General features: G+C 41.6%; 2 protein-coding genes across 2 annotated transcripts in view; one reads left to right on the forward strand and one right to left on the reverse strand.

Moving 5' to 3' along the window:
• The window catches only part of bcap29 (B cell receptor associated protein 29), a 188751-nt gene that overhangs the window by 140632 nt on the left and 32584 nt on the right, over positions 1-15535 (forward strand). The window lies entirely within an intron of this gene.
• Positions 360-14571, reverse strand: cpda (carboxypeptidase D, a). The gene is made up of 21 exons (XM_052077738.1): positions 13780-14571; positions 12908-13155; positions 11972-12114; positions 11194-11363; positions 10214-10641; positions 9919-10110; positions 9324-9491; positions 9091-9200; positions 8796-8898; positions 8214-8356; positions 7954-8123; positions 7574-7876; positions 7294-7489; positions 7062-7197; positions 6822-6968; positions 5985-6083; positions 5777-5841; positions 5173-5304; positions 4892-5077; positions 3103-3205; positions 360-2375 (listed from the first exon to the last, which is right to left on the reverse strand). The coding sequence occupies exons 1-21, from the start codon at positions 14427-14429 to the stop codon at positions 2149-2151; spliced, it is 4119 nt and encodes a 1372-aa protein (XP_051933698.1). The 5' UTR covers positions 14430-14571; the 3' UTR covers positions 360-2148.

Consider the following 15535-nt stretch of genomic DNA (forward strand, 5'->3'; position numbering starts at 1 on the left):
CGTTAATGTCAACGTGGTTCCTCTGCAATACTAAAAGAAAAATATTGTTCCGACTTCATCATGATGCGAATCACTCTATATTCAGACCAGACCTCAGGCAATAATGATGACATTTCTTTAGTTCTTTAGTATATTTAAAAAATGTCTTGACATTAGGCAAACTGCAATAACGTCACAAGATCTTTGTGCATCACTTCACCATTCCCCATAAATCATCCACTCTATAACCAAAACACTGAGCAATGTTAACAGTTTGTTCAAAGAGGTTTTGGGCACAATAGCATCATTAAATCAGTAGAACTTAGTGTTCAAAATCGCATGAATTGCACCAATTTTCTCATGTACCCGTGACATATAGATAGGTTCATTCCACTTTATATAAAATCTTCAAAGCAACATTGCATGACTCTCTCTACTTTCAAAACCACACGCACACTCATTGAGACATGGCAAGAACAAAATACACAAAAACACCCAAATAGTATTACAATTCATGAAAACATCTGATTAAAACCCAAATGTAGAAAGACTGGAAATGAAGGCAATGCCTAAAGAAATCTAAATTAGAGGTGTAGAATTAAGTATGGCATTTTCCACTTCAGCAGCAACCAGACTGAGAAAATGGTTTGGTTGGGGGTGAACTTTCAATGATGCCAAAAGTTATGAAACCGACTTTCTATTTCTTCTGTGCAACAATTCTGAATTGCCATTTATCATTTTATCACAGTTGGGAAAAGATGCGTGTCCCAGCAATGGTATTTTAAAGTGGAAGTCACCTTTTGTGTACAGCCACTCGTCGGAACACGGCATCCTGATTAATATTGCGTTAGTGGAATAGGATTTAAGCAGAAAAACGCACCTGTTTTTGATTCACCTCCACTTGCCGTCGAGTGAAAGTGACATCACTATGCCTATAGTCTCAGTTTATAACCGGCACTTGACCAAACCCAGAAAATAACTGAGCTGTGACAATTGGCAAGTGGCAATATCACAGCCCCCCCCCCCAAATGAGTGGATTTTCTGCTTAATTAATATTCCATGTACACAACATCAATCACAATACCACGTTTCAACTAGTGAATCTGCATAGAATGTATTGTAAAGATTTTTTTTAAACCTGACTTCCCTTTAGGCTGGCCAGAATTCCGGATATTCATTCCGATCAGTCATAGGCATATGGACAGCCAGACCAGAAATGGGGCAAATTTTCTGTTGAAAAGAAATTTTGACAGCATTGATGAATGGGAGGACAGCCGTGACATGAATCAGGTTATCCACGTGCTTTGCAGATACACATTAAAAAGAACAGTACATTAAAAATAAAATACATTCATATGTGATTTGTTAAAAGACTTGCTTGATGTGAGGATAATTTGTTTTCTCGCTAGTCCAAGTGAGCTGACACGTTTTGCACAGACAACAATTCCTGACACGTCTGAGAAAGTCCCCTTCTCGAGACTCTTTAAAACAAAATCATTAGCGTAGCAACAGTGCAAAATGAGCACCCGATGTGTATCCATCCCTCTTTCCACGACTTGAGAACTGGATGGATCAAAAATCTCAAGCACAAATGCTTTCTACGGACTACGTTGCAGCTCCAGAGAAGCCAAGGCACAGAATTGGATGCACCCCCAGAGACTCATTCATTCATTCTCCGATCCGCTTATCCTCACAAGGATCGCGGGGGTTGCTGGAGCCTATCCCAGCTGTCTTTGGGCAGTAGGCGGGGGACACTTGCCAGCCAATCGCAGGGCATACAGAGACAAACAGCTATTCACGCTCACACCTAGGGACAATTTGGAGTGTTCAATCAGCCTGACATGCATGTTTTTGCAAGCCTTTAGGCAGATAGGTGAAGTTGATCACCAAAAGTTGGGGTACTCACTCTACTAAGGCAGGACGGATGAGCGGCAAACAAGATTAAAGCTTCACCTTGAGCACAAAAAGATGAACGCAACATTTTAAGACTGATGACGCAACAATTGGACTAATAATTGAGCAAGTGTTCAAAATTCATCAGTGTAACAGAAAAGTCTCTCGGTCTTGGTGGATTCACGAAAAGGCCGATAAAATGCCTCTAGTTCAACAAGTCCACACACTGTCCCAGGCCTTCATCTTGTAGCGGGAAACAAACAGCAAAAGGCTCTTTCAGATTTTGTTGGCGTATAATGTCTCTTCGTCACTTTCACTTTCATCCTGGAACTCGTGGCCAAGGAGAGACTTCTTGGATCCCATGGATGTTAGGCGGATCTCGTCATCGTACTCCTCCCGGTGCTGCCGCAAACGGTGGAAGCCGTCCTTCTGCCGATTAGACTTGGCAGCGCACACACACCAGATGATGCATGCAGTCACCACCAATGCCGTCATGCAGGCAGCTGCAGAAAGAAGAGATGGAATCAAGTGGGCACAAATGTCAGTTCTGTAAATGGGGAAACATTTCTGGAGGCGGGGAAAAAAATGCCCAAAGTTGTGTACAGGCTTTACTTACTAAGTTGACCCCAGTAAATACCTAAAAAAATTGGAAGTTATTTCTAATTCTAGTTCAAGGTATGAGTCAGAAGAGAAATGCATTCAGTCTAGCTACAATTTCTTGACAAAATTAAGACAATCAGACTCGAATGTCAATTTCTCAGCTGAACCCAATCAGTAAATTATGCTGTCTTGACAATCAAAGATTTTCCATCCAAACAGATCACACAAAAGCTGGTTCGAGTGCAGGCTTACTGAGCATTTCTAAGAAGCAAATCAAAGGGAATCAGCGTCCCATTTTTATGCTCAACTATGGAACAGTTAACTGTTATGAAATATTACTATTAAAACCGTTTACTGCCACTTTTTCCATCAAGAAAACTTTGCTTATATTTTTTTTTATTTTAACATGATAATTTATCATTTGAACAGTGTTTTATCATTTCATTTATCCTGGTTTTGTGTTAAAATTTTACCTTGATTTTTATGTCTCTTAACTATTTATATCCATTCCTTTGCCCCTGTAAAGCACTATGGCTTTACCTTCGGTATGAATGGTGATAGACACTTGCATTGCATGCTTAAGTCCACTTGGTCCATATCGGTAAACCAGAAGTTTATTTATTAGATTACCTGCACTGGCCACCACAAATTCTCTTGGCAGACCAAAGATGCTGTGATCCATGTCAAACTCAATGATGATGGAGCTCGCTGCTTCATAGGAGGACACCACCACCTGAGTCGGGATAAAACAGATATTTGGTAACAATGACTTACAACTTTATTTGCCCACTTGCTGATTCAGTGTATGGTAATCATCACTCCAAACACAGGCAGTAATTATTGTCTAAATGTTCATTCCATCCGTCAAGTTTTTTTGTGCTTTAAAGTTCTAACTGTTGCACGCTTCCTTTTAGCACCATTAAAAGAAAAGGAGGGAGGTCACAACAAAACAAGCAGCAAAACGTTTCCTCAATTCTCACTGCTCGTGATTGAAAAGCAAAGTGATAAGGTGGCTGAGCTTTGAGAGACGACACTGCCTCATTAGAGTGCCACCTGTGCAGGTGTGACTACTCAGTAGAATCTGCAACAGGTGGTCGTGGGTCTCAAACAGGAGTTGAGCGCCTGCTCGCGTCCCCCCCCCCCCAAAAAAACCCCTGTATATTACGCTGCCTTTTACTTTATCCTTTGTGTGAAATACAAAGATCACCAGAGTTAGCCATTATTTTTGTCCTTTATTCATACAGAGGTTCATACAAAATATAAAAGTCCAAATTACACTGAGCAGGGTGACCACCTCCCAGGACAAGAGCCAGTGATGCTGCCGGACGCTACTCTCCAAGTGTTGAATGTAAAACGGTAAGTGCAACTCTTGATCTTACATTATCGTTTCATTGAAGCCTATCCATTCAAAGAGGTATCATTTCAACTTCCAGAGATGCCGCATATGAGATGAGTTCCTATGACTTAAGGCGGCGTATTCGATGTCCGAAGAAATATGGAGAAATGACAAAGGAAAGGAGTTACATGTTGGCACCCAAAACTGACTTTGACTTGGATGTGTGGAATGAGCAGAAAGATGCAAATTGTGTACCAAGAGAGTTGGACGAGCGGTACAAAAGGAATGCTGCAATTCTTCCAGACCTCCATGTAACCCTCAATGACAAAGCACAAAGTGACATTTGCTCCAACGGTGTTGTGACCTACGAGTCCGACCCAAAATCTGGACCTTTAATGATCCATGGCTTCACGGTAGCAGAGTACCAACACATGTATCATTTAGTGGTGGATCCCCTGCTGCTAAGTCCTTGTGGGAAGCCGAGAGCGTACAATTTGGAGCTGGGACGCACTATAAAGGAACATCTGTTTACAGAGCTGGCCTACCCCATGCTTCAAATGTTTGAGGCACAAGGAACGGTGAACGTGATGGAGCGATTTTGTTTGCTTCGCACAACACCCAGCATAGACATTGACAGTAATGGAGACTTTTCCAAATAAAGTATGCAATATTTTAATAATCCCTTAAAAATATGAGTTTTTTTTGCTTGCATAGTTATGAATGTTGACAATATTTTGTTGAAAATAAGTACAGTGCATGCTGCAGTTCAAATAGGAGTGGGGCTGATAATCGCTTAACGACCTCCATTCGCAGAGTTAATGTATTTGTCACTAAAATGACTTTTCCATTTTACTTGAGGAAAAAAATTATGGAAAGTAGGGGGGAGCATCACTCATTTAATGCAACAAAGCTGCTTTAAATTGTTTTAATTTACTATACAGAGATACTGAGATGAAGTAATTTGATGTAGTCAAATTACTTTATGCCTTCAGGACTATACAGCGAGAACAGTATAACTAGATTTTAAGAATATGCCAAAGACACACACACGCTCGTTTAATGTATATGTGTGTGTGTGTATACCTCTTGGCGTTGCTGCTGGTAGCCATCAGCAACCGCTTCGATGTCGTGGTTGCCGGGCGCCAACAACGCATGAAAGTAACCACCTTCTGCAGTGAAGACTCTCACACCCCCATTCATGACAATGATGGCGCCGACAATGGGCTTCCCGCTTTTATCTCTCACCACTCCTCTCACTCCTTTGTGGACCTGGATGGGTTAAAGATGCATGAATAAGATGGTGAAATGATTCAGTTAAGGTGTACAGAAAGGACCCGATTGGGAAAAGGATTCAGGCAGCGTACCTCCACCAACATGCTCAAAAGGGGCTTCTTGTTTTCTGCCCAGAGTGTGGCAAGCTGTTCACTTGGAGGAAAAACACAACAGCCAGTATACACTGTGATTTCTGGACAGTAGCCAAAGTCCATGCTGAAGTCCTGCAAACACATGAATGCACATCAAGTTCCAAAGAATCCTAAGTTCTACGTTCTTGACGTAAACATTTGGGGGTTCCATCTGTGTGTCAATAAAGAATACTCGAAAGTGGAATACCTGATCCTGTCATTGTGTTTTTTTATGTCTTTGAGAAAAAAATGTTCTCATCAGAAACCACAACAGTTGGAAAACATGTATATTCTTGTGGATCTCCATCGCTACATCGCCTCCTGTATTCGGCTACTTGGCAAGAGCCAGGGGCACGCGATGAGGCTTCAAATGTCCACAATGAGACGAGTTGGCTTTTACAGAGTGATTTATTTCATTCGACTGGTATTAAGTTGTCAATAAAAATTGCTATTTCAATAAAGATTGAGGAAATTTTTAATGTAATTTCATAACCTTCATTTCATTTGCTCCCCCCGCCCCCTCACCACATTACCAGAAGTTATTTGAATCAAGAACAAAGCCTACCTTCATACTGCCCATATGACTTTGTCTCTCAGCTGCCCTCATAACTCCATCTTGAATGTTGCTTGCTAAAAAAAACAATTATCAGATCTTTCTTACCCTCCATTTCATAAACGATTACAGAAGCAAGTAAAGTTCTTTGTAAAAAAAAAAAAATACACTATGCATAGTGACATACAGTTCATTAGAATGTACAATAGAAAAATAATACCTTGCCCGTTATTCGAACATCCAGCGTTGCCAAGGTGCATCGTGGGATGGTTATTGGCATAAACGCTGGCCAAGTACTTCAGTGTGCCTTCATTCTCCACTGTAAAATAAGACAAAAAACGTGGAGATTAGTGCTATACAGTGACGCTGAGCAGCAAACAGCTTTCAGGTGATATAGTTCATCCAAGTCTTTGAGACTTGCAGTTATGTAACATTCTCTTTTTAGCTTGTCAAGTCAATCTGGGTTGTGAGGACACTGTGACCTCATTGTATTATGTAACTAATAAGTTCGCGGAGCTGCTCGTCGCATCAGATCACAATAGAAGTCACTATAAATCTTAAATCTAAATGATTTTTGTTATTTTGACTTCAAAATGGCGCCGCGAGAGTGGCTGCCTTACAGCAGCTCCTATATTTTGTTCTACTTCTTCCTTTCATAACTTTGCTACTGTGAATTGGGAATTTCTCCATTGCAAGACTAATAAAGGTTTTCTTATCTTAAATCACAGAGCCTAGCTTTAGAAAAGATCACATTTAGTTTGGAACAACAAGATATGTTCGCTATCAATTTTACAAAAGATTATATTGTAGCTGCTCTCTGCATCATACAGGGAGGCGATTTGAAGACCTCATTTGAAATCTTTGAATCTCTTCGACATTTTGGATGCAGTTCTTTGACTGGATGGCTGTATACCAAGGGCTATTGCCAATTAGTGTCGTGTATTTGCGACACTTTGTTGAATTTGTATGTGTTAAAAGTGCAATATAAATAAAGTTTGATTGATAAAACGGGCAAGAATTGAAACCACACGCTGGTGAAAGCGGGCTGTTGAGTTACCAGATTGGACAGGCTTGTCATAAGGGTAAGTAGCCACAAGTGATCCTCCATCAAGGGCCACAGAAAGTGTGTAGCCTTTATCTAAAATCATGTCCATCATTGCTCTGGTTTCTGGCTGGGGCTCCACCAAACGTTGAGATGCATTGCCTAAAAAAGGGGCATTACATGCAAAAGGCAATACATGAATTTTATCTTTGTCCATGTGGGATGAGTTCATTCAAACAAAACTATGCAACTGACCAAAGAAGTCTGCGTCCAGGTCTTTGCCATGAGTATTGGTGAAGCCCTGGGTGGAGGTGCACTGCTTCTCCACCGCTTGCTCTCTTCCATCCGGGTTGATCGATGGCACAATTACAATAGTTGTCTCGTTGATGAGCTACGGAGTGCAGATTGTTAAAGAGTTTTGATTTAAAGACATGCATGTCAAGAGAAGAATACTATTACTCAAAACTAACGAAAAAAAACCCCTCACCCTTGTAATGACTGAGTTTTTGCCATAATTGATGCATAACATGGCAGCAAATTCAAGAAGCAGCTCTGTTCCCACAGGGGCGTTACCATGGATCCCCGCGACAAAGCGGACCTTGGGCTCAGAAGGCTCAGCCTCTCCTGGGTTGTTGGAAATTTCCAGAGCCCAAATAGTTCTAAATTCAACACTGTGGCCCAAACTAAATGGAAATGAAGCATATTTTAAAAACGCATTGCAACCATATGAGGTCCAAGGTGGTTGGTAACACAGCAAGGCTCCCTACCTCTGCAAGGATGTAATTTTGGGAAAGTTGAGGGTAAGACCTCGGAGGAACGCGGACAGCTCCTTGTAACCTCGGAACCTGAAACTGCTCTCTGTGTCTGTGCTCTTGACCAGCTGGTCTAAACCTTGGCCCAGAGAGAGGGCCTTAATTAAGCTCTCAAACTCCTCATCGGATGGGTTAGGGGTTGGCTGGGGTCCAGAAGGTGACAGGCCGTTAGGTTCTGTGTGAAGCCGTGTCAATCGGAAATCAACCACTTCCGCTCCTTTCTTGGACACGGTGGCGTAAGTCCTCATAGGTTGATATCTTTCAAAAAAAAAATAGAGTGCATCTGCTGTACCTGTACAGGAATTGTGGTACTTGTCTCATCATTGAAATCTTACCCATGGGCGGAGGCAGTGATGGAATAAGTCCCAGGGACCAGCAGTCTCCAGTAGTCACCAGTGTGAGCTGCGGTGATGTTGTGGTCAATGCCCTCAACCTGAATGGTGGCATTGGGGATCCCCATGCCATCCCTTATGTCAGAGACTGTACCTTTGATCCCATGGTGAACCTGAGGGTTCACGCAGACACGCACGCAGGGTCAACGCAAAACAGTGATGAAAAGGAAAAATGGTACAGATCATTTAATGGTGCCGGTTACCTGATGGATGAACTGTAGCAAAGATCGACGATTTTGTTCCCAATAGTTTGGCAAATCCTTGGCCCAGGGGTACTTCACGCAACCCAACTCAATAGTCACCTCAAAACAGTTAGTGTTTAAGTAATTCCAGTCCTGCATGCCACCTGGGGAAATGTCCTTTTTTTCAGTTAACATATTGACATTCACATAGTCAATAGGTACTACTACCGTTTTCATTTTCGGAGATCCTGAGGTGTTTACCGATACTTGAATTATTATTATTTTTTTTTATCAATTCCACCACAGCCCTTAATTAATGTACATTCACTGACAACAATCTAGCATATCTACGGATCTAAAGGTATCATCTAACTGCCTAACGATACAAGACATCTGACATAAGATAATAAAAACATTGTCTTTACCAATAATGGTCTTTATCAAGATTCTTTTAACAGTATATTATGCAGTAAAAGTATACAAAACTATTGCAAATGTACTATTCAAGGCACAAAGAGTATATGATGTCCGAGCCTGTAATCCTATCCATATTTGTCCACAAATATTTGTTGCTTTGTACTTTATGCGTGTCCATCAACCCACCGGCAACATTGTACCAGCTGGCGCCATTGGTGATGCCATCCGCAAAGTATTCCCCGGGGTACAGGTTGACACAAGGGTGCCCACTGTGCATCAGAGCATTTTCCTGCAAGTGCATGACAACGCATGTAAGAATTAAAAAAAAAAAAAAAAAGAAAAACACAGAGTACTGTTGCAAGACCTTGCCTCATAAATGATTTACTTGGTCAGGGGGGCCCTTCCATTGCATTTTGCTTTCAGTTACAACATGAAACCACAAGAAGCAACCAACACCAGCTGGAAGCAGCAATTCAGTTACCTGTGAGTAGGTTCGAGCCAACTGCTGAAAAACCTTGTCATCAGGTGACTTGCTGTACTGGGTTTTGCCCTCTTGATCATCATCAAAGGGGTAGTTGACCACCATAGAACCTGAATTTACCAAGAGTACGGAAAGGGAGCATTGATCAAAACAGTGTGTAGATAAAATAAAGTACAAAACACCCAAGTTGTACAACGCAGTATTTTGTAGTATAATGTTACAAGTAGACGTGCCTCCATGAAGATTAGCTGAGAGGACAAAGGGGATGCTTTTCAGCCAGTTCATCACGGCGATAGTCTCTGGCTGCCTGGGATCTTTGATGATTGCAAACTGGTCTGGGAAGTTGCGATTCAGGTCATAATTGTTGCTGTTGTTGCGTCCTCTGTAGCCTCTCACGTCACCTGTGAAGAGATAGTTGCAGTTTATCATCTCTACTGAACTGCAAGAGGTAACAGGATGACGAAATGATATGTTCTGCAATTGTATTTAGAACTAACTACTAATTAGATACTGAAGAAAATAGCAGACAATCAAAGTGTGCACACTAGATACAGTAATGCACAGCAACAAGAAGAAACAGCTGATATGCAAATACGGTGCATTCACAGATCATTATATTGTTCATTGTTTCTAGCTGTCTAATTTCTCCCACTGTAGCTAAATTAGTCTAATACCAAAATATTAGAAACACATAGTTCGACACCAATACAAATTCCAAAAACAATTATAAACAATGCAGGGCTCAACACTAAATTTGACACTGGTAGCAATAGAGCGACCAACTTTCTCTGCACAGTTTGGGTCATACTTTTTTTTTTTTTCTCTTACCTTCATTGGCCACCTCATAACCATCAGGGTTCATCGAAGGCATGATGTGAATGCGAGTGTTGTTGACCAACTCTGTGACTTCCTGGTCGGTGCCATAGTTAAGGCATAGGTACTCAATGAGGTTGAGCAATAGCTCCCGGCCAACCACTTCATTGCCATGCATGTTGCCCACATATTTAAACTCTGGCTCACCTAGTAGGCAACGAGAAAGAGCAGCAAAATTAAAATTACTTTTAGAAAATGGCTTTGTTTGTTATAAGACATACCCCCCCCCCAAAAAAAACTTTTTTTTTACCATGTTCATGAACCGTGGGGTTGTCTGAGATGACCATCACATAGAGCTCTTTATTTTCCACAGAGCGGCCAATAGAGTAAAGGTGAGCAATAGACGGGAACTCGCTGCTGTACTTGCGTAAGAAGAGCTCCATGTCAGCATAGTTGTGGTGGCGAAATTCATGGGGTTGAACAGGTTGTGGAGCAGGTGAAGACGCAGTGGGTGTGCTTTTAATTCCCACTGATGTCTCCAAGTGGAACTGAGTGGAGGGAGGGGTGTGTGTATTTGGGGTGGAAGTGTAGATATCAGTAGTTGACGGCATGGAGGGTGTGGCCAGCGTGACGTTGCCTGAGAGATTTGGCTCGAAGGCAACCGGTTCCAAAACAAAATTAAGTTCTGTGGCATTTCCATCCAAGACCCGTACATTGTTTACCGTCACTGATGTGTACCTGTGTAATGAGGAAATATTTTTAGGTCAACCTTAAAACACGTTCATGCACCAAAACATATATATGTGAAAATACGATACTGTGAAACACATCGTGTTGTTTTAAGAGTTTAAGAGGTGAAAACTTAACCATGGTCCAAATCATATCAAAATTATGGCAGAGTGCAAAAATAGTTTTTATTATTTGTTAAAAAAAAGTCCTCACCCATTACAATGCTCTATAATGTAATTGAATCTCCTTGCGCAAGACTCCCTCTTCACTTCCTTGTACACATCCTTTGTAAAAGGTAGTTTTGTTAAGCTCAGTTGTACTCTTACTTTTATGACAGTTAAGAATGTTAAATGATACTTCAACATGAGGGCAACAAGCTGGAACCAAAAATGTCCAATATTCTTCAGGGAAAAGAAAAAATCTAAATTGCGGTCAGTCAGCATGTTCAAACTCTGGTTCCACAAAATGTTATTGTGTTGGCCATTATTGTTTTTCTGTATATTTAACAGTATTTCAGAAAGTATGCATTTAAGAACAATAACAATCTTTAGTGTGACTCACCCTGTGGCCACAGCAGTAATGTTGTAGACTCCTGGGAGCAGAAGTCTGTAGTAGTCGCCAAATCTTCCAGTGGTCAGGTTGTGGCGGATGCCTGCTACCACAATGCTGGCATTGGTGAGGCCTGAACCACTCACGTGATCTTTTACATAGCCACGGACGCCAATATGGACCTAGGCACAGACAATCTCATGAAAAAGATGTATTTTCCGTACTGTAAGACGCTTCGGAGTATAAGGCCCACCTTCAATGACTGGCCCATTTTTAAACTGTTTTCAGATGCATCGCATTATAAGGCGCATAGAATAGAAGCTACAATCGTTGCTGAGGGTGCGTTATGCATCCATGAGATGGAACTACGCATAAAGGGAATACAATACAGCTTTATGTATATAGATTTTTCACAACCACCGCAGCTACGACAAAGAACATTTCAAAACACTTGGTCCAAGAAATATTGAGCCAAGAAATTGTAAAAACACAATGATTATCCAGTAAAGGAGTCCTCGGTAGGCTTATATGTAGTCCTTGATCCCCGATTTATTCATGGATTATTAGTCAAAATTGCTCATACCTGAAATATTTTTGAGAAAAAGGTTAGCAAAAACCTAAATGTCCGTAGTACCCACCCCCCCAAAAAAGGATTTGAAGTCGTCTCTGGAGGTGAATATGATCTTCCAAACCTCTCTTTCAAGTAGACTTAAAATCTAGCGTCTAGTATAAATCTAGTCTGTACAGACCTGATCAATTGTAGCTTCGAATGATCAAATATGTTGCCTACCTGCTCAATGTATGCCAGGAGAGGCTCTTTGTTCAGCTCCCATTCCTTATAGAGTTCAGACGATCGGGGATATTTGCAGCAGCTCAGCTCAAGGGTGATTTCAAAACAGTTTGCATGGAGGTAATTATAGTCCTGCATCCCCCCTGCATTACCAAAAATGATGAACATTCAAACAAACTGTTTTAATGGATGTAATTGTGGATGGAAACATGTCTTATTTTCACATTGTTTTAAGAGCAAGTGTAGAATATAGACCACAAATAAATGAAAGGTACAGCTCTTCAGAATGAATTCCACCTTTAACAATAGGCATGTTGAAATCCAGCTGTCCAATTTTTGAGCAATAATTCAACCTGGGCTGTCACCAGACTGTCAAAAGACATTACCTGAACCATCATCCGTTAGACTCAATGATTAAAACTGAATGACCGATGTAAACATGGTCTTGTATGCTGATTAAGACTGCCCTAAGATTAAATAGCTACTACAGCTCAGTGTTAATGTCCCGGATCCAGAGTCACGCCCTGGACATTGCAGCATAAACGTCAGGTGACAAAGGTGCCAAAGTTTATGTAGCTGAACTCTTCGATAATTTGAGGAACTGCGTGTCAAACCTGACTGTTTCATAAATATAATTAAAAGTATCACAATAAGCAGAAAGCAAGAATAAGAAACAATATTTTAAAATTGGTATCGAATGTAATCACACACACCAATGTCTGGTTGTGCAGTGAAACAGACTTTGATCCTATGAGGAAGAAGAGGCAAAGTAGACCAAAGTTACAATGTAACCAACGCATGCTCCTTCTCTGTAACAGGTCACATCATAACACTAAGTCATCTTTACAATGATTATTTTCTGGGCCTCTTCTTGCTGCTGGAGGCTGTAAATTTCCCCAGTGTGGGACGAATAAAGGATATCTTATCTTATCTTACCTGGTACATCGTACCACTGCGCCCCATTGGTGATACCATCTTTAAAAGTCTCGCCTGGTGTATCGGGACAGTTGGGTAGCCCGGTCTTCATCACCGGGTGGTTCTTGGAATACACCAAGGTTAAGTGGCGAAAAAGGCTGTCGTCCGCTGTCTGGCTATAATAGCCTTGCTGCTCATGGGTGGCGGAGTCATCAAAAGGGTAGCTGGCGACCACAGTGCCACCATGCAGGTTACCAGAAAGAACAAACCTAAAGAGGAAAGGGGACGTTATTATGGTCGCCTGCAAGGATTAGCATACACCACAGGTGTCAAAGTCAAGGTCTGGGCGCCAGATCCGGCCCCCCACATAATTTTATGTGGCCTGCGAAAACAAATCATCAGTGTCAACTTCCATGATCCTTGCTTAAATATGTACTGAAAACTCAAATTTTGATTTGGTTTCAAAACTAGTGAGCCATCATTTTTTGGTGTACAAGTAATAATGCGGTGTGATGATAAAATATTTATTTGGTGTCACTGTCTTAACGGCCCTCCGAGGGAAGATACAAGGAAGTGGCCCGCGACCAAAAACAGTTTTGACACCACTGCCATACATGCAAAACTCCCAAGTTGAATGCCCATCTCAAATTGCACCAAAACATTTAACATATTTTAAGGTCTCTCCCTCTTCTAATACACCCGATTAAAAAAAAATCAGGATTGTTATCAGGCCTCTCAGCGCTTGCTGGTGATGCGATATATATCTAATTTGGATTATGAGGTACACACGTTGCTCCGTTTGACACCAATACATAAATTGATTCTCAATTTGCGGCAACCATAACTCATACGAGTAGCGGTTTTTCTGTGCTTGTTCGTGTGGTTATACTTACTGTTTGTCCTGTATCCATCTGATGACAGCCATGACCTCAGGAATGCTCTCTGGGTCTTTAATTCCTTTACCATACTGGTCAGGGAAGCTCCTGTTAAGGTCTTTGTTATTGGCATTGTTTCGTCCCCCTCCATGGCCGGCACAGGCTCCCTCTTGGGACACCTCGAAGCCGTCGGGGTTCATACTGGGCATGATATAGATATCCGTAGTGTTTACCAGGTCAGCTATCCGCCGTTCCTCCGCGTATTTAGTGAGCAAATAATCCACAAGATAGACGAGAACCTGCCTGGACACGGTCTCGTCGCCGTGCATATTGCCAATATATTTGAACTTAGGTTTCCCCGGGGACTCGATGTGGGGGTCTTTGGTGATCCGCATCACCCAAAGCTCTCTGCCCTGCACGGACTGACCGATGCTCGACAGGTTCGCAATGTGAGCGTATTTCTGGGCGTAGGAGCGCAAACGCCCGGTGAGTTCGATATAATTGTAGTATTTGTCGTAGTTTTCTACCGTTTCGCCAGTCGAGGCGCTTGGTGTCGGATGTAGCCTGGCATCCGTGCCGCCGAGGTGAAAAGCAATACAGACAAAAGAGACGAAAAGTGGCACCCGCAGTTTTTCGATCGCAGACTTTGACTTCCTTCTGTGCGCCATGTTTATTTTTCGACCTCCACGCCAGCCGGGAAATCAATCGAGAAAGAAAAATGACCGTTACGTTTGAACTGCTAGAAATATCGCGTTTTCTTGTTGGTATCCTCCGGCCTCAGCCTGCTAACGACAACTTCCTTTTCACCCAAAAGGGGCGGGGCTTCATGTGACGAAGCGGTTTTTTTCAAGGTGGACTGAAATATTCATCAGGTTTTTTTTAATCATTTTTGACGTATTGGGAGTTCATATACCAGACAGACTGCTATTAACTCGTTTTGTTATCATTTATTGTTTTAGTTGAGAAAGAAAATGATTTTGAATTGTAAAATTGACAATCTTGTTAATTAAAAAAAACAACGCTATTAAAACACTCATATATTATCCATGCGCATTGAATTCTAATTCAGGGGTAGGCAAGAAGCCACTTGCAGATCTTTTTTGCGCACGCGTGAGGATCGAGGTGTAAATAGTTAGAGAGGCTACCAAACAAGCGGTTTTGTATTACAGTACGGAACATAAGTGTATACTGTACCTTAAATCTTGCAGGCATAACTTAAAAGCAGTGCTTCTCAATTACTTTCTGTTGCGCCCCCCCCCCAATAAATCAATCAATAAAATTGTTATAAGTACGCCTCTGCATCATTACATTGTACCCTTATTAACAGTAAAGAAAAGAAAAAAATAAAGAAATATAGTTCAACTTACAGCAAAGAATAACTTTATTAATATCGTTTTTTTTTTGTCTGTAACAGAAAATATTTTGGCTTTCTTTTGTCTCATAATCTCTCCCTCCGCTTTTCTTTTCATGCCTGTTAAAAAAATTATGTTGTCTATTGGAGCTTTGTTTACCGCTCGGTACCAAAAAAAACCCCTACAGTAATAGAGCTAATGCTCCCTGCGCACTCTGACAATGAGGGCGCCACTGCCAACTGCTGTGGTGGATGTGCAATTCCACTTTATTTATTTTTCTTCGACCAAAAAAAAACGCATACTCCCCAGAGTCACCCCCCCCCCCCCCCCCCGTCCCCCACGGCATCGCACACCACTATTCGAGAAAGACTGCTTAAAAGGCTTCAAGCCTCATGTGACAAAATAGCAGGTGCACTTTGTGC

Source organism: Hippocampus zosterae, chromosome 10, assembly GCF_025434085.1.
Source record: "Hippocampus zosterae strain Florida chromosome 10, ASM2543408v3, whole genome shotgun sequence".
Lineage (NCBI taxonomy): Eukaryota > Metazoa > Chordata > Actinopteri > Syngnathiformes > Syngnathidae > Hippocampus > Hippocampus zosterae.

Bases quoted from the DNA above. Each gene is read 5' to 3' on its own strand.
- cpda (XM_052077738.1), bottom strand. From the start codon at position 14,429: ATGGCGCACAGAAGGAAGTCAAAGTCTGCGATCGAAAAACTGCGGGTG. The intron at 12,115-12,907 runs GTAAGATAAGAT...TTGGTAATGCAG, and splicing joins GCAGTGGTACGATGTACCAG to GGGGGATGCAGGACTATAAT. The intron at 10,111-10,213 runs GTAAAAAAAAAG...GTTGCCTACTAG, and splicing joins CCCCACGGTTCATGAACATG to GTGAGCCAGAGTTTAAATAT.